Source organism: Bos grunniens, chromosome 2, assembly GCF_055505025.1.
Source record: "Bos grunniens cultivar Pamir isolate PY7600 chromosome 2, Bosgru_T2T1.0, whole genome shotgun sequence".
Taxonomy (NCBI): domain Eukaryota; kingdom Metazoa; phylum Chordata; class Mammalia; order Artiodactyla; family Bovidae; genus Bos; species Bos grunniens.
The window spans coordinates 9,947,730-9,966,902 of NC_141166.1; the positions used below are offsets into that span (position 1 = coordinate 9,947,730).

General features: G+C 53.9%; 1 protein-coding gene across 8 annotated transcripts; it reads left to right on the forward strand.

Annotated features, from left to right (window-relative positions):
* The first annotated feature begins 590 nt into the window (after nucleotides 1-590).
* EXTL1 (exostosin like glycosyltransferase 1) lies at nucleotides 591-18,613 on the forward strand. 8 transcript variants are annotated; one of them, XR_015150485.1, is made up of 13 exons: nucleotides 597-2,222; nucleotides 9,281-9,371; nucleotides 9,663-9,770; nucleotides 10,582-10,701; nucleotides 11,244-11,376; nucleotides 11,575-11,681; nucleotides 12,519-12,608; nucleotides 12,795-12,848; nucleotides 13,326-13,412; nucleotides 14,000-14,160; nucleotides 16,791-16,962; nucleotides 17,137-18,246; nucleotides 18,332-18,613. XR_015150485.1 is itself a non-coding variant. In XM_086365343.1 (12 exons), exons 1-12 carry the CDS (start codon nucleotides 1,447-1,449, stop codon nucleotides 17,317-17,319), a joined length of 2,082 nt encoding a protein of 693 aa, XP_086221469.1. In that variant the 5' UTR covers nucleotides 597-1,446; the 3' UTR covers nucleotides 17,320-18,613. The 8 variants fall into 8 exon arrangements, 4 of the variants coding, with proteins under 4 accessions (XP_086221479.1, XP_086221469.1, XP_086221489.1 ...); XR_015150499.1 differs by having other exon boundaries at nucleotides 16,828-16,962; nucleotides 17,137-18,613; XR_015150519.1 differs by lacking the exon at nucleotides 12,795-12,848 and having other exon boundaries at nucleotides 16,828-16,962.
* The last annotated feature ends 560 nt before the right edge of the window (nucleotides 18,614-19,173 follow it).

Here is a 19,173-nt window from a genome sequence, read left to right on the forward strand (position 1 = left end):
ATGCTTTTGAACTGTTGGTGTTGGAGAAGACTCTTGAGAGTCCCTTGGACTGCAAGGAGATCCAACCAGTCCATTCTAAAGGAGATCAGCCCTGGGATTTCTTTGGAAGGAATGATGCTAAAGCTGAAACTCCAGTACTTTGGCCACCTCATGCAAAGAGTTGACTCCTTGGAAAAGACTCTGATGCTGGGAGGGATTGGGGGCAAGAGGAGAAGGGGACGACAGAGGATGAGATGGCTGGATGGCATCACTGACTCAATGGACGTGAGTCTGAGTGAACTCCAGGAGTTGGTGATGGACAGGGAGGCCTGGCATGCTGCAATTCATGGGGTCGGAAAGAGTTGGACACGATTGAACGACTGAACGGAACTGAACTGAAACCTTGGCCTTGGAAGGCTGATGTGAGATAGAGGTTGGAATAGCTCAAGGCCAATCATGAGCTGTGGGCCCTGCTGGTTATCATTATTAGCAATCCAGAAAACTGGTTTGGAAGGGGTTAAGTGGAAAGCTTGCCTCCCAGACAGGAGCCAATCAGAGCTGGCAGGGGAGGAGTCAGGCTGCCGCTGGGAAAGAGATCTAGATTGACCAAAGGCTGCCCTGAGAAGGGAGGCGAGACACAGCAGAGCTTGGGAGCCATGGGGCAGGGGCTTGGCAGGGGGTCCCCGGCCTCTGCACCCTGATAGCTCCAAGCCAGAGGGTGCAGGACCAGCTGCTAGAGGTGGAGGGAGGAGGGACTGAGCTGCCTGGACTGGGACAGCGGCAGGGTGGGAGAGGACCAGAACTTAGAGCCCTCCCAGCCCCCCAGGCAGGGGCCACCGGCTGCACTCAGGCCTTGCCCTCAGCTGACCCTGAGAGCCCACATGGGATGTAGGGTCTAATTTTAGCTCCAGCCGCAGGGCCCTCAGCCCAGGAGTGCTTGCCAGTGGACACAGGGTGGCCGGGCTGCTCAGGGGCTGCTCAGAAAGGGGGAGGATTGGGGAAACCAGCCCTGCTTCTGTCCAGCCCTGCACCCTGGCCAGACCGCCTCGTGTGGGAGTCCTGACAGGTCCCCCATGGCCTGGCAGACTGCCCTCCTCTCCCTCAAGGCTAAGGTCAGGGTGTGCAGCCAGGAGGGCAGAAGGACACTGGCTTGCAGTCTGCACAGGGGTTGCATCAGCCTGAGCAGCGCCCAGGGTCAGGGGGCCCTGCTGGGAAGGGCAAAAACTGGCTTGGTTGTCCAAAGGCCGAGGAAGCAGAGTCCGGACCACAAGAAGGCAGGGCCAGAGAGCGGGGTCGTCCCTGGCCTGTGACTTGTGACTTGCTGTTGGATCTTGCCCTCCACAGGCCTCAGTCTTCCCATCTGTACAATGAGGGCGCTGACCTAGAAGGTGGATCCCCATCCCAGAGACGCCCCCTCTGAACCCCTGGCTTCCTCTGCTTCCTGCAGCTCTGGCTGTGGGTGGCCACATGCAGTCATGGAGAAGAAAGTCCCTCTGGCTGGCCCTGTCGGCCTCCTGGCTCCTCATCCTGCTAAGAGTCTTCCCAGTTCTCCGCCTGGCAGAGCCTGCCAGACGCCAGGCAGGGGCCCCCCAAGGCTGGCCCCGCTGGCTGGACGCAGAGCTCCTGCAGAGTTTCTCCCAGCCTGGGGAGCTCCTAGAAGATGGCCCTCAACCTCCTCAAGCCCCCCGTGGCGGCAGCTGCTACCGGGGAGCTTGCTTTGATGCCTCGAGGTGCAGAGGTGGTGGCCTCAAGGTGTTCGTGTACCCGGCGGTCGGACCCATCTCTGAGACTCCGCGCAAGGTCCTGACTTCCATCGAGGGCTCCCGCTACCACACAGCCAGCGCTGCGGAGGCTTGCCTCCTCATCCTCGTCCTCAGCCCCGACACCCCTGCTGGAGAGTGCCACCCGGTGCTCCCGCAGTGGGATGGGGGCAAGAACCATCTGGTCCTCAGTCTCCACCCCGCCCCTTGCCTCCGGATCTTCCAGCTGGGACAGGCGATGGTGGCCGAGGCCAGCCCCACGATGGACACCTTCCGGCCCGGCTTTGACGTGGCCCTCCCGCTTCTCCCCGAAGCCCACCCTTTGCGAGGGGGGGCTCTTGGCCAGCTGCAGCAGCACAGCCCCCTCCCTGGGGTGGCCCTGATAGCCGTGGCAGAAGAGAGGGGCGGGTGGCGTACGGTGGGCACCAACTTCTCTGCCTGCCCCTGGGATGGGCGCTGTGAGCAGGACCATGGACCCAAGCAGTAAGTGGACCTCTCCCCTTGGGGGCTGGATGGGAGGGGTCTGTGGTGGGAGTGAGCCCAGGAGCCCGGGTAGGATTGAGATAGGCAAATTTAGACCTCAGCTGTAGCAGGAGGGAATCGGGTTAGACAACAGAGAACACGACCAGCAAGATGATGATCTGCTGCAAGAAGTGTTCAAGGCAGATTTTGGAATATTTTCTTGGGGATCTTTAAAAGCATAAAATGTGATTCACTCCTATTTACTCTTCTTTTATGCCAATCCTTCCTTCCCTAACATTTTAGTTAACATACAAGTCTATAGTGCTTACTGTGTGCTTGTGCTAGTCACTCAGTTGTGTCCAACTCTTGGCGACCCCATGGACTGTAGCCCACCAGGCTCCTCTGTCCATGGAATTCTGCAGGCAAAAATACTGGAGTGGGTAGTCATTCCCTTCTCCAGGGGATCTTCCTGACCCAGGGATTGAACCCGGGTCTCTTGCCTTGCAGGCAGATTCTTTACGAGCCACCGGGGAAGTCCCACTACGTGCTAAGCACTTTTTATAAATGATTATCATAAAATAATACTAATCTATATCTTTTAAGTATTGGTGTACCAGACACTAAAGCCCAGAGAGGTTAAATAACTTCCCTGAGGCCACCCAGCCAGAAAGAGTACAGCTAGTATTTTAATCTAGGATTGCGTGGCTCCAAAGCCTTCAGCATTAGAGTTCTGGGTTTTAAGCAGGAGTTTATGATCAATTCTGAGACATGCCTCTGGGCCATGATCACAGATGGAAGCTGCTCCTATGTCTCATTTTGGGGATTAACCTCTAGCCTTTGGCTATAGCAAATATGGATAAAGTCAGACCTGCAAAAGCATTCCCACCAGTGAGAGTGTCTGAATACATACAAGGGACATGGGGACCCATGGGGACATGGAGAACTCATTCAAAAATGTCTCTGCCTGGGCTGGTTGGGGTGATACATCTCAGGTGGTAAAGCAGTTAACCCCTAAGCACCCTAATCCCTCTGCACCCCCAGGAAGCCAGCAATATCCTAGGCTGGCTGGGCAGACTGGAGTTGGAACCTGTCACTCTAGAATCCTTCTCTTGTCCCCTGTGTCAGATATCTCCCTGTTCTTTGCTAGAACAACATGGCTTATTCTGAGCTTCACTTCCCTCCCAGGAATTCTTCACGTGGCCAAGCTCCATTTTTGCCTCTGCCTGGGGCTTCTGGGGCTTCTCTCAGCCACAGGGCTCTTGTGGGAATGGAATCTCTCTACCTCCCAAAGGCACGTGGCCTCCAGGGAACCCCGCAGCCAGGTTAGGAACAGCAGACCTGTCCCTCAGTCCCCATGGCCCTTCTGCCAGGACCCATCCCTAGCAGGCATCTTCTGGACCGCACCTGAAATGCTGGGGATCCCCCCAGGCACCTCAAGCTCCAAATTCAGATGGAGCTGACCTTTGGTGACAAGGTTCTCCACTCACTTGCCCGGCCTTATGTCTGATTAGACACTTAGCCATTCTTAGTTACAGGAAGTTCTTCTTTCAGCTGACTTTAGTGACTGCTAAATGCTATTGGTTACTGGTGAATCTGAAAGGTATTTTAGCCTGAACTTTGAGAAACTGAAACTTGGGGAGTGCACACGGTAGGTAGGAGCTCACGAAATGTTTACTGATTGAATCCAAACTGGCCAGAATTGGCCAGGGTTTTCTAATTGCTGTGGGCCACCGTCTGAGTTGCCTTTTTGATAAGTTTATTTCCAAGGTGTCATGCATGGCAGCGTCTAACTGTCCCCCGAACTTCAAGCAGTTCTGTGTTTGGTCTCCACCTACTTGCAGGCGTCAGGACTTGTAATCTCTGGAGTAGCTGGAGCCTCAGTTTCCCTGTAGTGACAGGCAGCTGTCTGAACAGCTGTCAAGTATAGGGACAGAGAGAGGGAGGCCCACAGCCATGGGCCGGCCCCGGAAGGTAGCCTGAATAAACAAGTGCTGGCCAGAGAAAGAGGCAATTCACGGCCCCACCACTGGCCCACATTTACTCCGCCGGGGGGAGGGGAAGGGTGAAAAGGAGCATTGGGGAGAGCCCGCTCTCCGGGGCGGGTGCTGTGCCAGCCATGGCTAATCCTCTCAAGCACCTTTCAAGGGAGGTGTTACTATCCCCATTTCAGGGAACAGGAAACTGAGGCTCAGAGAGGTGGAGGGAGCCCGCCAAGGGCCTTTGGTGACAAGCTCCTTGGTTCACCAGGGCCTCCCTCACTGCTCTGATCTGGCACTTACGAGCTGCAGAGCTTGAGATTAAACCGCACGTTTCTGGCTCCAAAGCCCATATTTTTCCACCTTCGTTGAACAGTCTCCTGTTGCTCTGGAATAAGCCTCTAACAGTTTAAATTGTTATTTATTTACTTTTATGAATAGGGGATTCATTCACATGGTACAAAATTCCAAAGGCACAGAAGGGTGTACAGTAATAACTCCCTGCCATTCCTGTCTCCGGCCACCCAGTTTTCCTTCCTGGAGCCAAACACCGTTGCTAGTCTCTCTTGTGTCTTTTCTGAAGTACTCTGTGTGGATATAAACGTGCATAGGTTCTTCCCTGCTTTTTTTTTAAAACATAAATTTAATGCACGTTTTAAGATCCCCTGCCCTGTCGCCACTGTGCCCAGGAGGTGCAGTGCCTAGGGCCCATGATATTGTAGGAGCCCATGAAACTGTTTTCATTTCTTTGAAAATCAGAAGGAAAAAAGAAATGAACTTTTAAATAGAAGAAAATGCTTTAATATATTCGTATGTTCATTTTTATACCAACACAGTTGTCGAATATAATTTTTATAATATTTTTATGGTTGAGGGGCTGCAAAGGCCAGAGCCTAGGGCTTTGCAAATTGCAATGCGGCCCTGCCTGGGGCCATGGGTGGAGTCACCTCATCAGCAGTCTTGGGCACTGAGGCCCCAGGTCCATGGCAAACACTTTACATACTCACAGATGATCAGCAGTCACCATGACATCCCTTCTACAACACACACACACACACGTGCACACACACACACACACACGCCGTGCAGTGCTCAACCAGCCTCTGACAGGGAACTCGACACCTCCCGAGGCCACTCACTGACTACTCTCAGCCAGCTCCATTACTAGCATTTGTGCCAAAACGGACCTTTCAGACATTTGGCCCATTGGTGCTGAGTCTCTCCTCTGTTGCACACTGAGCTTTCATTTGTCTAGCACCACTGAGCACCCATTCTCTGCTGGGTGCTCTGCTTGGCCCTGGGGATACTGGCTGAAGGAGGCACAGCCCCAACCTTCAAGTAGCTCAGTCTTATTAGAGAGACAGACAAGTCCCTGGTTATGACAGACATTGTTAAGTAGAGAGAGGCTGGGCAAGCTGCCTGCCTGGCTCCTCTACTTCAGAGCTGTGCAACCTCTTTAGGTCTCAGTTTCCTCATCTGTAAAATGGAGCATACACATACCTCTCATCTCCTAGGGTTGCTGTGAGAATGAAGTGAGTCTAAGTATTTAATGCACTTAGAACAAAGGACATGCTCAGTGAAGGTTCAGTTCAGTTCAGTTCAGTCGCTCAGTCATGTCCGACTCTTTGTGACCCCATGAATCGCAGCATGCCAGGCCTCCCTATCCATCACCAACTCCCGGAGTTCACTCAGACTCACATCCATTGAGTCAGTGATGCCATCCAGCCATCTCATCCTCTGTCGTCCCCTTCTCTTCCTGCCCCCAATCCCTCCCAGCATCAGAGTCTTTTCCAAGGAGTCAACTCTTCGCATGAGGTGGCCAAAGTACTGGAGTTTCAGCTTTAGCATCATTCCTTCCAAAGAAATCCCAGGGCTGATCTCCTTCAGAATGGACTGGTTGGATCTCCTTGCAGTCCAAGGGACTCTCAAGAGTCTTCTCCAACACCACAGTTCAAAAGCATCAATTCTTTGGTGCCTAGCTTTCTTCACAGTCCAAATCTCACATCCATACATGACCACTGGAAAAACCATAGCCTTGACTAGACTGACCTTTGTTGGCAAAGTAATGTCTCTGCTTTTGAATATGCTATCTAGGTTGGTCATAACTTTCCTTCCAAGGAGTAAGTGTATTTTAATTTCATGGCTGCAGTCATCATCTGCAGTGATTTTGGAGCCTAAAAAAATAAAGTCTGACACTGTTTCCACTGTTTCCCCATCTATTTGCCATGAAGTGATGGGACCAGATGCCATGATCTTCGTTTTCTGAATGTTGAGCTTTAAGCCAACTTTTTCACTCTCCTCTTTCACTTTCATCAAGAGGCTTTTTAATTCCTCTTCACTTTCTGCCATAAGGGTGGTGTCATCTACATATCTGAGGTTATTGATATTTCTCCCAGCAATCTTGATTCCAGCTTGTGCTTCTTCCAGCCCAGCGTTTCTCATGATGTACTCTGCATATAAGTTAAATAAGCAAGGTGACATACAACCTTGACGTACTCCTTTTCCTATTTGGAGCCAAGCTGTTGTTCCATGTCCAGTTCTAACTGTTGCTTCCTGACCTGCATACAGGTTTCTCAAGAGGCAGGTCAGGTGGTCTGGTATGCCCATCTCTTTCAAAATTTTCCACAGTTTATTGTGATCCACACAGTCAAAGGCTTTGGTATAGTCAATAAAGCAGAAGTTGATGTTTTTCTGGAACTCTCTTGCTTTTTCGATGATCCAGCAGATGTTGGCAATTTGATCTCTGGTAAGGTTAACTCAGTTCATTACTACTTCAGGGCACGGAGAGGCTGTGGGAGCAGAGGAAGGCGCCATCTCTGGAGAGACCATGGAGGGCTTCCCAGAGGAGGTGATATTTGAACTTTAGACATTAAGACAGAGCAGGGGGAGCTCTTCAGGCTGCAAGGCAGGGAAGGGTGCTTCAGGCTGAAGAAGGATGTGCAAACACACAGAGGGGGCAGTGGAGGTTAACGAGGACTGACTGGTACAGTTTATTCAGTAAGTTCTCTGGCTCTGGTTTCTCTGTAGCCTTCAACTTAGAAGTTTTCAGTCCTTCAGGGGTTTACTGTGGCTTTTAGTGAGATGGAGGGTGTCCTGTTTTTAACTTGCAGCTTCTTCCAGGAGAAGCCTGATGGACACCTGAGTATCAGACAAAGAAAGCCGGGTCCGCTGGGAGACCCCTGGGCAGCAGCTCCAGGGGGCCCAGATAACCCAGGGTCAGGGGCCAGCACACCTTGGTTCCAGTTCCAGCAGAGCCCCCACCCTTTTCTGAGACCCTGAGCCAGTCCTCGGGCTCTCTGAGACTCAGTCTCCCCATCTGTTCAAGGAAGGTTGGTCCAGAGGCTAACTACTCCTAGGATTGCTTCCTGAAAGTTCAGACTCAGGACCAGACAGGCTGTAGGTGAGAAGGGTCCTGGGATCCCCTCGGCCTTACTCCTCAGTCCCACTCAGAGCAGGCCTATGGGCCCCAGAGTCCTGTGCACACCCATGTTTGAACATACACACACACCACATCACACACACACACCACACCACACACACACACACCACACACACACACACCACACACACACACCACACCACACACACACACACCACACACACACACACACCACACACACACACACCACACACACACACCACACCACACACACACCACACACACACACACACACACACCACACCACACACACACACCACACCACACACACACACACACCACACCACACACACACCACACCACACACACACACACCACACCACACACACACACACACCACACCACACACACCACACCACACACACACACCACACCACACCACACACACACCACACCACACACACACCACACACACACACACCACACACACACACACACACACACACACACACACCACACCACATACACACCACACACACACACACCACACCACACACACACACACCACACACACCACACACACACTCCACACACCACACACACACACCACACACACACCCCATAGCCCGGAGTCCTGTGCACATCCATGCGTGCATGCGCACACGCACATACATGCACACACACACACCCGCACACACCCACCACAAACACACCCCATAGCCTGGAGTCCTGTGCACACCCATGTGTGCATGCGCACACACACACACACACATATACACACACCCCGTAGCCCGGAGTCCTGTACACACCCATGCATGTGTGTGCACACACACACACACCACAAACACTCCCCCCCACACACAGACACACCCGCAGCTCGGAGTCTTGTGCACACCCATGCATGCGTGTGCGCACACACACACACACACACACCCTTGCAGCTCGGAGTCTTGTGCACACCCATGCGTGCGTGTGCGCACACACACACATGCACACCCACACCCGTGCGAGCGCACACACACACACACACACACCCCGTAGCCAGGTCATGGCACTCCTTCCCTGGCCAAGCAGTCCCAGGGTAGGCAGTGGCTCTGAGGAGGCTGTGACTTCTACCCCGCCCCCCACAGACACGCGGCCTGAGGGTGGCCCTGGGCCTGGGGGGAGGGGAGGGGGAGGAACAGAGGAGGCCTGTCCTCTGGGCGAGGGCCCTCTCTGGGCAGCTGCTTCCTGTGTGGTTCCAGGCTGGGGGCCCAGCCCACCTTCGGACAGAAGAGTCTTTCACGGGCCTGGGCTCTGAGGATTGGGGGAGGGCAGGGCATGGAGGCCACTCAGGTGAGGGGTGCCCAGAAGTCTGCGTGTGGCGAGTGGTGGGAGGGCAAACACATATGTACGTGCCCAAGTCAGCGGAAACAGCAGCTCAGCTGCCTCCCATTTTGCAAATGTGCAAACCATGGTCCAGAGAAGAGAAGGGAGGTGCCTAATCCTGAGGGCAGCGGCGGAGCTTGAGCTCGGGGGTCCTGCCTGCTGCCTTAGCAGTGGGACAGGAACAGTGTGTGGCTATGCGTGTGCAAGAATGTTAAAATATGGGAACATGATGGTGGGCTTGCACACTGTGAATTTGGGAGTGTTAGTGTGGAGGGCTGGGGGCGCATCCAGGGAGCTGGGTGGGGGCAGCTGTCTTAGGCTTTCTATGTGCAGGACCCCTTCCTGTGCCTCTTCAGGACCCACCCCAGGGCGACGCTACCCAACGCCACCTTCTGCCTCATCCCTGGCCGCAATCCTGATGCCTTGCACTTCCTTCAAGCCCTGCAGGTACAACCCCGATGGGGGCACCCCCCAGCCATCTCCCCCCACACTCCTGAACTGGAAGGGTAGTCTAAGCCCAAACCAATGGGAAGGGGTGGTGAGCTGCCCACTCCTTTACTCTGAGACTCAGGTGTGTCTCCAGCCATATTCACTACACCCCGTGCAGAATAACACCCCATCCCCAGAAAAAATCCCACTTTTCTATCTTCTTTACCCCTTGCCCCCAGTGCAGCAGAGAGGAGGGGTGAGTGTGTGCAGGGTGGGACTGGGCTCCCCAGTGACCCCCCTACCCCCCAGGCTGGCTGCATTCCTGTGCTTCTCAGCCCTCGCTGGGAGCTGCCCTTCTCAGAAGTCATCGATTGGACCAAGGCGGCCGTTGTAGCTGACGAGAGGCTCCCACTTCAGGTAGCTCAGGGCCCTGCCCGTGGGGTGGGGACTGGACTCGGGACATGGGGGGACCCCGGGATCCTAGCCCTCACTCCTATCCTCCATTTATGTATATTGATGACTTTACCCCCCAGCCCTAAGCCTCTGGGGTTCTGAGAGCAAGTCCTCAGCCTCTTTCAGCCTCAGTTCCCCCATCTGTACAATGGGATAAGTTAGACTAGATGATTTCCATGGGCCCAATCCCACTGGTCCATGACTGCTTAAGTACTTAGCTTAAGGAAAAGTCACACAAAAATCCAAAATCTGAGCGCCTACATGGAGCTTGGAGTGGGAAAGCAAAATGCTCAGTGATTTTCCCGTCTGATGAAACTAACTTTGCCCATCTCTGAAAAATATAAACGTAAGCCTCGAATCTCCTGAGAAGTGGAGAACAGGGCAAGAAGCTAACAGGAATAGCTTCCTTTCACTGAGCCTCTACAATGTGCTAAACACTTAATATATATCAGCTAATTTAATCCTTGCAACCACCCTATGAGGCCAGTACTATCTGTCCACTTTACAGATGAGGAAACAGACTCAAAGAGGTTAAGTGCTTTGTCCACAGTCACACAGTTACTAAGTGGGATTTAAACCTAGCTCTGTGTGACCCTTGAACACTTGATTGCTAAATTACCTGGGATTTTGCCAAGGATGACAGCTGCCAATCCATGTAGAGAACCGTGGGGAGCCGACTTCTGGTTCCAGACCCCCACCCTAGGTTGTCCCCACACCAGGTGAGTCAGAGCCTGCCAGGGCCGCATGCCTCTTTCTTTTCTCCCTCTCGCCCCAGGTCCTGGCTGCCCTCCAGGAGATGCCCCTCACACGGGTCCTTGCCCTGCGTCAGCAGGCCCAGTTTCTGTGGGATGCGTACTTCTCCTCCGTGGAGAAAGTCATCCATACCACTCTGGAGGTGAGGGGGACTCACCCGAGGGGGGCTCGGATGCCTGGCTCCACCCCATCCCTGTCCCCTCGCCATGCCCCTCTCTTCTAACACCTCCTCTGCCTTGGTGCTTAGGCGTCCCCTTTGAAGATGCTTCTGGGAAGAATCTGAGACTTGGCTCCGAGCTCTTGAATGAGCTCCTTCTCCGGTCTTGGCCCAGTTTCCCCCTCTCTAGAGCGACATCTGTAGCAAACAGATTGCTAAGCATCCGACAGCTCCAGCTGATGGGCCCTGGTTGCCTGGGGCTTGTGTTGGGAGGGATTCTGGTTCTGGAAAGAACATCATGGCCTGTTCGTGGTGTCTGCCACGACAGCAGACAGCAGACAGCATCAGGCAGTGACCCCTACTCTGGACTCTGAACCCTGCTGTCCCCAGACATCTGGTGATGCCGATGCTGCCCTCCCCAATTCCTGGAGGGGGAGGTGTGGGGCTGCACCGGGTCCTCGCTTCCTCAGGCCCCGCCCACCACCACACTAGCCACGCCCTCTGCCCAGCCTTCTCTCCTTTCCCAGATTATTCAGGACCGAGTCTCTGGAGCATCTGCTCACCCCTCGCTCCTGTGGAACAGCCCCCCAGGGGCACTCCTGGCCCTGTCCACTTTCTCCACAAGCCCCTCGGACTTCCCCTTCTACCACCTACAACAGGGTGAGTGCCCTAGGGATGGGACAACTTGAAGTCCCCTCATCAACTCGCCCCAAGTCTGCCCCAGCCTCAGCCCTAAGGTCCTACCAAGCCCCTCTCCAAATCCCCCACCTCTCCCGGCTCCCCAGGTTCCCAGCTCAGGTCATTCTCCAGGGGGTTCTGTTCCCTCCCACACTAACAGCCTGTGTCTCATTCCTCCAGGCTCTCGTCCTCTGGGCAGGTTCAGTGCCCTGATTTGGGTGGGGGCTCTAGGCCAGCCTCCCCTGAAGCTCATCCAGGCGGTGGCAGGCGCCCAGCACTGTGCCCAGGTCAGTCCCCTTGCCAGCTGGGGTGCTTGGATCCAGAGTTGGGGCAAGGAACAGGGCGGGGCCCTTGAAGACATCTGGACACCAAGGATAACCACACATTGTGGGAGAGCCATGGGAAGGATTTTCAAGTACCATTGCTGCCTTCCTCTCTCAGTTCCAAGTTCCTCCCTAGGTCCTTTCCCCCACCTCCATCCCCTCTTCCCTCATGGAAACCGATGAAGCCCCCTGAAAAACAGGCACCTCTTGGGAGGTTGAAGTAAACGTACATGCATTCATTTGCTCATCCGGCATTTTCTGAGCACCCTGGGCTTGATGCTGAGGATGCAGAGAAGAAGCAGGAAAGGAGTCTGCCCCAGATTCATATTTAGTTAGCATCTCCCAGCACACAGACTGTCAAATGTCACTTCCAGAGAAACCAGATAGGCTCTCGAGAGTACTTGGAAAGGAAATAAGCAGTTTGTTCAGCCAGAGCACAGATGGAGCAGCTTCAAAGATGGGACACTTGAGCTGGGCTGGGAATGATAAAAGAGCAAGAGAAAGAGAATTAAAACCTTCGAGAAAAGATGGGGATGGGGTCAGGGTCCAGGGTAGGTGTGACCTGAGCTCTAACGCTACAGGTAGCGTGTGTGTTACTGGACTTCATGCCTTCCAGAAGCCCAGAGGCAAAAACAGGGCAGCCATAAATGCACCTTGGATCCAACTAAATTCCTTCCAAAGTCACATACAACAGTGGCTCCCCTAAACTTTTTCCACCCTGAGAAAGAGTACTCCTGGGACACCTCCACCACCACCTTCTGCCCCAGACTTCAGGACATCCTCCCCCGTCTTTCCTTCTAGATCTTGGTTCTCTGGAGCAGTAAGAAGCCACCCCCACCCAGGTGGCCTGAGACAGCAGTGCCCTTGACAGTCCTTGATGGGCACAGGAAGGTGAGGATGGGGAGGGGCACAGGAAGGGCAGAAGGCTGGGATCTGGGGAACACACACACAGCAGGGTTGACTTGGGCCTGAGCCACAGCTGGACTTCAAGTTGGGCCTGGAGAAATCAGACCGTGGGTTTCAGCTGCAGGCCTAATAGAAATGATTCTCTTCCGTCCTTGTGAATTGTACCGCCAGAGAACCAGGTTTTGTGTGATGAGGGAAGGCAGAGGGACTACCTTGCTGTCTCAGGTAAGGGAGAGAGGGGAAACTTGGGTAGGTGGCAGCATTTGGGGCGGGGGTGGGGATGGGGCAGGTGGCTTCTGAGAATCTGGGATGGTGTGACACAACCGCTCGCTGTGCCATCCTGGGCAAGCCCATCTCTCCGAACCTGTCTCTTTGAAACAAAGGATGTTTAACAACCCCTTCCAGGGTTGAGGTGAGCATCTGATGTGATACTAGAGGAATCCTGAAATGTCAAACCTGGAAGGAACCTAGACACCAATGGCCCCATTTAATCAAAGGGCGAACTGAAATCCACAGAGGGAAAGCGAGGTCCTTGGGTCCGAGTTCCTTGCAGACTTGTTTTCATGGCTCTTCCTTTTACATCATGCCTGTGGGGGGTGGCGGGGCGGGGGGGATCCTGCTTAGCAGATTTTCAGATTCTCACCATGGGAGCCTGGGGAGGGGTCCCACAGCTGAGTTGCCCTCCACCCCGTCCCCCTGCAGGCCAGTGACCGCTTCCTCCCGTACAGCGCCATCAGCACCGATGCCATCCTGAGCCTGGACGCCCACAGCAGTCTTTCCACAAGTGAGGTGAGTACCCCCCAAGAGGACCCCTGTGTGGGTCCTGGCAGCCTCTCAGAGTCCGGGAGCTGGGATGATCAAAGATCAAGAGGTCTAGCCTCCTGCTTTAGAAATCACCCAGGTGAGCCATCAGCCTCCTCCTTAGAAATCTAATAGAAGCTTTCCACAGATTCTTTGGTCTTCCCTGGTGGCTCAGATGGTAAAGAATCTGCCTGCAATGCAGGAGACCCCGGTTCAAGCCCTGGCTCAGGAAGATCTCCTGGAGAAGGGAATGGCTACCCACTCCAGTATTCTTGCCTGGAGAATTCCATGGACAGAGGAGCCTGGCAGGCTACAGTCCATGGGGTTGCAAAGGATCGGACACAACTGAGCAACTTTCACTTCACAGACTCTCTGAAAACATTTTCAGTTTCCAGCTGCAAAAGCACTGTTTCTATTTCCCAGTTGGGGAGTTCCTAAGCAATCCCCGGGCATTTTCAGGCTGCCATCTCCTCTCCCCCGAGTCCCCTCAGCCGGGCTGGCCTTGACTCCATGTCTCCGATGTTCCTGGCTCAGCAGAAAGTCCTTCCTCACACCTCACTTAAATATCTCCGCAGGTGGACTTCGCTTTCATAGTATGGCAGAGCTTCCCGGAGCGGATGGTCGGCTTTCTCACATGGAGCCACTTCTGGGATGAGACCCAGGGGGGCTGGGGCTACACTGGAGAGAGGGCCAATGAATTCTCCATGGTTCTCACCTCAGCTGCCTTCTACCACAGGTACCGATGGTAACGCGGGCACTGGACTCAGAGGGCCACAGAGACCCCCCTCTTTGAACCAGGAGCAGGGTGGTATGGGAGTGGACACATACAGCCAGCATATCGCCCCGAGATCCAGGTTCAAGGCCACTTCCCAGTGCTGTGATGGGCAAGTCTCCCCACCTCTCTTGAGGTTCAGTTTCCTCATTTGTAAGTGTATTCACCTCACAGGGCTGGTGTGACCATCACATAAGAAAAGTACATGACGTCCTTCGCACACAGAGAGTCAACCAAAGGCAGCTAGTGGTATTTTAAGTAGAGCCATGCAGAGGCCATGGACAGGGTTTGGATTTTGGGGAGGTGTGGTAAATCCACAGCCTCCCTGAAGCTACTCTTTGGGCTTCCACCTTTGAAGGCCTGGGATCCAGCTGATCCTTTCCTCCTGCCTGAATTCAGACTCAGAGCCCAGGTGAGGGCCCCCAAGGAGCCTGAGGGAGAGGAGAGTTCAGTCAGTTCAGTCGCTCAGTCATGTCCGACTCTTTGTGACCCCATGGACTGCAGCACAGCAGGCTTCTCTGTCCATCACCGTCTCCCAAAGTTTGCTCAAACTCATGTCCATTGAGTCGGTGATGCCATCCAACCATCTCATCATCTGTCGTCCCCTTCTCCTACTGCCTTCAATCTTTCCCAGCATCAGGGTCTTTTCCAGTGAGTCAGTTCTTCACATCAGGTGGCCAAAGTATTGGAGTTTCAGCTTCAGCATCAGTCCTTCCAAAGAATATTCAGGCCTGATTTCCTTTAGGATGGACTGGTTGGATCTCCTTGCAGTCCAAGGGACTCTCAAGAGTCTTCTCCAACACCAGAGTTCAAAAGCATCAATTCTTTGGTGCTCAGCTTTCTTTATAGTCCAACTCTCACATCCATACATGACTACTGGAAAAACCATAGCTTCAACTGGATGGACCTTTGTTGGCAAAGTAATGTCTCTGCTTTTTAATATGCTGTCTAGGTTGGTCATAAGTTTTCTTCCAAGGAGAAAGCATCTTTCAATTTCATGGCTGCAGTCACCATCTGCAGTGATTTTGGAGCCCAGGAAAATAGTCTCTCACTGTTTCCATTGTTTCCCCATCTATTTGCCATGAAGTGATGGGACTGGATGCTATGATCTCCGTTTTCTGAATGTTGAGTTTTAAGCCAGCTTTTTCACTCTCCTCTTTCACTTTCATCAAGAGGCCCTTTAGTTCTTCTTTGCTTTCTGCCATAAGGGTAGTGTCATCTGCATATCTGAGGTTATTGATATTTCTCCCGGCAATCTTGATTCCAGCTTGTGCTTCTTCCAGCCTGGCATTTTGCATGAAGTACTCTGCATATAAGTTAAATAAGCAGGGTAACAATATACAGCCTCGACATACTCCTTTCCCAATTTGGAACCAATCTGTTGTTCCATGTCCAGTTCTAACTATTGCTTCTTGACCTGGAAACCTCCTGAGGTTTCTCAAGAGGCAGGTCAGGTGGTCTGGTATTCCCATCTTTTTCAGAATTTTCCACAGTTTGTTGTGATCCACACAGTCAAAGTCTTTAGCATAGTCAATAAAGCAGAAGTAGATGTTTTTCTGTAACTCTCTTGCTTTTTCTATGATCCAATGGATGTTGGCAATTTGATCTCTGGTTCCTCTGCCTTTTCTAAATCTAGTTTGAACATCTGGAAATCTGAAACCTGGCTTGGAGAATTTGGGGCATTACTTTGCTAGTGTATGAGATGAGTGCAATTGTGCGGTAGTTTGAACATTCTTTGGCATTGCCTTTCTTTGGGATTGGAATGAAAACTGCCCTTTTCCAGTCCTGTGGCCACTGCTGAGTTTTCCAAATTTGCTGGCATATTGAGTGCAGCACTTTCACAGCATCATCTTTTAGGATTTGAAATAGCTCAATTGGAATTCCATCACCTCCACTAGCTTTGTTCATAGTGATGATTCCTAAGCCCAGCTTCACTTTGGACCCCAGGATGTCTGGCTCTAGGTGAGTGATCACACCATCATGGTCATCTGGGTCGTTAAAATCTTTTTTGTATAGTTCTGCTGTATATTCTTGCCACCTTTTCTTAATACCTTCTGTTTCTGTTAGGTCCATACCATTTCTGTCCTTTATTGTGCCCATCTTTGCATGAAATGTTCCCTTGGTATCTCTAATTTTCTTGAAGAGATCTCTACCCTTTCCCATTCTATTGTTTTCTCTATTTCTTTGCACTGATCACTGAGGAAGTCTTTCTTATCTCTCCTTGCTATTCTTTGGAACTCTGCATTCAAGATGGGTATAGTTTCCCCTTTCTCCTTTGCCTTTAGCTTCTCTTTTTTTCTCAGCTATTTGTAAGGCCTCCTCAGACAACCATTTTGCCGTTTTGCATTTCTTTTCTCTTTTGCATTTCATTTCACTATTGGCTGCAGAGAAGCCACAGGGCACAGAGTAGTGGAGAGCAGAGCATACACGGGATGGGAGCTCTTGGAGGCGGCCAGGGCTCAGAAAACGGTGCAGGACTTTCACAGGAAGCTTAGGAATTGGAATCAATGGGAGAGTGAGGCCAGGAGGGAGAAGAATTCGGCCTTGTGGGGGAATGGGGCTGCACCCTCTCCTGTTCCTCTCCTCTCACCCAGGTATTACCACACCCTCTTCACCCACTCCCTGCCCAAGGCTCTGAGGACCCTGGCAGATGAGTCACCCCCCTGCGTGGATGTCCTGATGAACTTTCTAGTAGCAGCCGTCACCAAGTTGCCGCCTATCAAGGTGCCCTATGGGCCGTGGCATCAGGAGGCCAAACCTCCACTGGTGAGGACCCATGGGCGTGGTCGGCACTGGGAGGGCCCTGGCTAGGGAAGCCACGCTCTGTCTAACCCAAATCCTTTGTGCTGCACGGGACGGGCGGGGGGGAGGGGCGGCAGGGCGGGGTTCCAAGTAAGAGAAGCCACCCCTCCCCAGCGCATTCTCCGCCCCCCCTCTTAGGTGCCTGGGAGTCCGCGGCTCAGATCGGAGCCTCGGCCGGGCGCCCAGGACTGCATCAACCAGATGGCCTCAGGGTTCGGCCACATGCCCCTCGTGTCCTCGCGCCTCCGTCTAGACCCAGTGCTCTTCAAAGACCCGGTGTCCGTGTTGCGTAAGAAGTATCGCAGCCTGGAGAAGCCCTAGGAGGAACCAACCAGCTGAGACCCTAGCCCGGCTCCCAGGGGGCGCTGCAACCTGCCCGCGATTGGGGGCGGGGATGGAGCCGCAGCCCCCTCCCCTGGGATATCTAGAGACCCAATCCAGGCTGCCGGAGAGCCCAACACGGCCGATCCCGATTGGCCAGCAACTGCCTCGCCCCACCCTCCAGCCCAGGGGCAGTTCTCTCGTGCTCTGCACTACCTCTGCCGCCTGCCCTCTGCCTTCGCAGACCCTTTACCTGGAATGCCTTTCTCGGCTTCTCTGCCGAGCTAACATCTGCTTCTCTTTCAGGTTCTCGCCTCCTCCACGAACCTGCCCGACCCCCACCCCCGCCCCGATCCTCTGCGCTTTCACAGCCGGTGTGTCCCGTAGTCCCCTTATTCATGCTGCCTTGCACAGGTACAGTCAGGCCCCCAGGACTGACCCGGGAGCCCCAGGAGGGCAGGGCCGTGGCCTCTTCTCTCTGGCCTGGCAGGTACGCCACAAATATTTGACGATCAGATAGACATCAGCTACGTGCCTGGGCCCTGTGCCCACAGTGGGCGGGGCGTGGACAAGGTGTGCCGAATGAACTCCACGCCTACACCCAGGGAGGCATCTGTGCCGCAGGTTCCTGGCTTGCCGGGCACAATCCTGGAGCCCCAGGGATGGAGCAAAGACGCGCCGAGGAGCCAGTTTCAGGGCTTCCTTCTCGACCGGGCGGAGCAGAGTTGGGAGGGGAGGAGATGGAAACGCCGGTGGCCCCTCAGGCCCGGGCGGCTCAGGCACTGCCGTCGTCCCGCACTACCAGCCTCGTCCATTAGAGGTCAGCACCGAGCCGCGCTTCCTATTCCGGGACCGAGAGTGAAAGTCGCTCAGTCTTGTCCGACTCTTTGCGATCTCATGGGCTATACAATCCATGGAATTCTCCAGGTCAGAATACTGGAGTGGGTACCCTTTCCCTTCTCCAGGGGATCTTCCCAACCCAGGGATCGAACCCAGGTCTCCCGCATTGCAGGCGGATCCAGGACTGAGAATGGAGTTCTAAACGCCTGCCGGGCGCGGGGTCTTGGAGGTTGGTTGGTGGTGCCCAGTTTGACGTCTGAAAACTGGTTTGGCCCACACACTTGGGACTAAGAAGGGGGCCGTTTCTAGGTGGGCTGAGTGGTAGCAGGGGCGGTCCCCAGGGCCCTGGTAGTGAGAGTAGAGTAGGGGAGGGGACGCTGGGTCCTCCTGGGCTCACCCACCTGGAATTGGAATTATCACTTCCGAAATAAAAGCGCGTGTCCTTGCCGCCTCACGCTCAGGCTATAAATACCTCCAAAGCAGCTGCACGGGGGAGGGGGACTCAGGTCTCTCCTGGGATCTGGGGCCATTCCGAGAGAGAGGGACGGGGATGGTGGGTCCAAACCAGGTCCAGGGTATCGGGTGTTTTTCTGCTTTGATGGCCTCACAGCTCTGGAAACTCCCGTGACTAGTGACTAACTTACTGGCCAGAACATGCTGTCCCCAAGGCCACTCCAAGGCCTCCCACCTCCATCCTCCAGTTTGACCTCTGGCCCCTGGATGACTCAAGTCATCCCTGGAGCTGCTTACAGTGTGGGGTGCTGAGAAGGCTCTCTCTCTGGGGAGGCATGGGGCTGCTAGATTCTTGAGGTGGAGGGGGCACTGGGAGTTAAAGGGGAGGGGAGATAGTCTGGCCCTGAGTCAAGGACAGTGGGTGAGGAAGCACTCAGCTGCAGCTCAGGCAGTCTTCCCACGGTGGGGAGGACTCCAAGTGCCAGGCCCAGATGGGGAAAGAGGCACCTTTTCCCTCCCCACTCCTAGCTGCTGCACCCAGAACGCTGAACTACCTTGGCA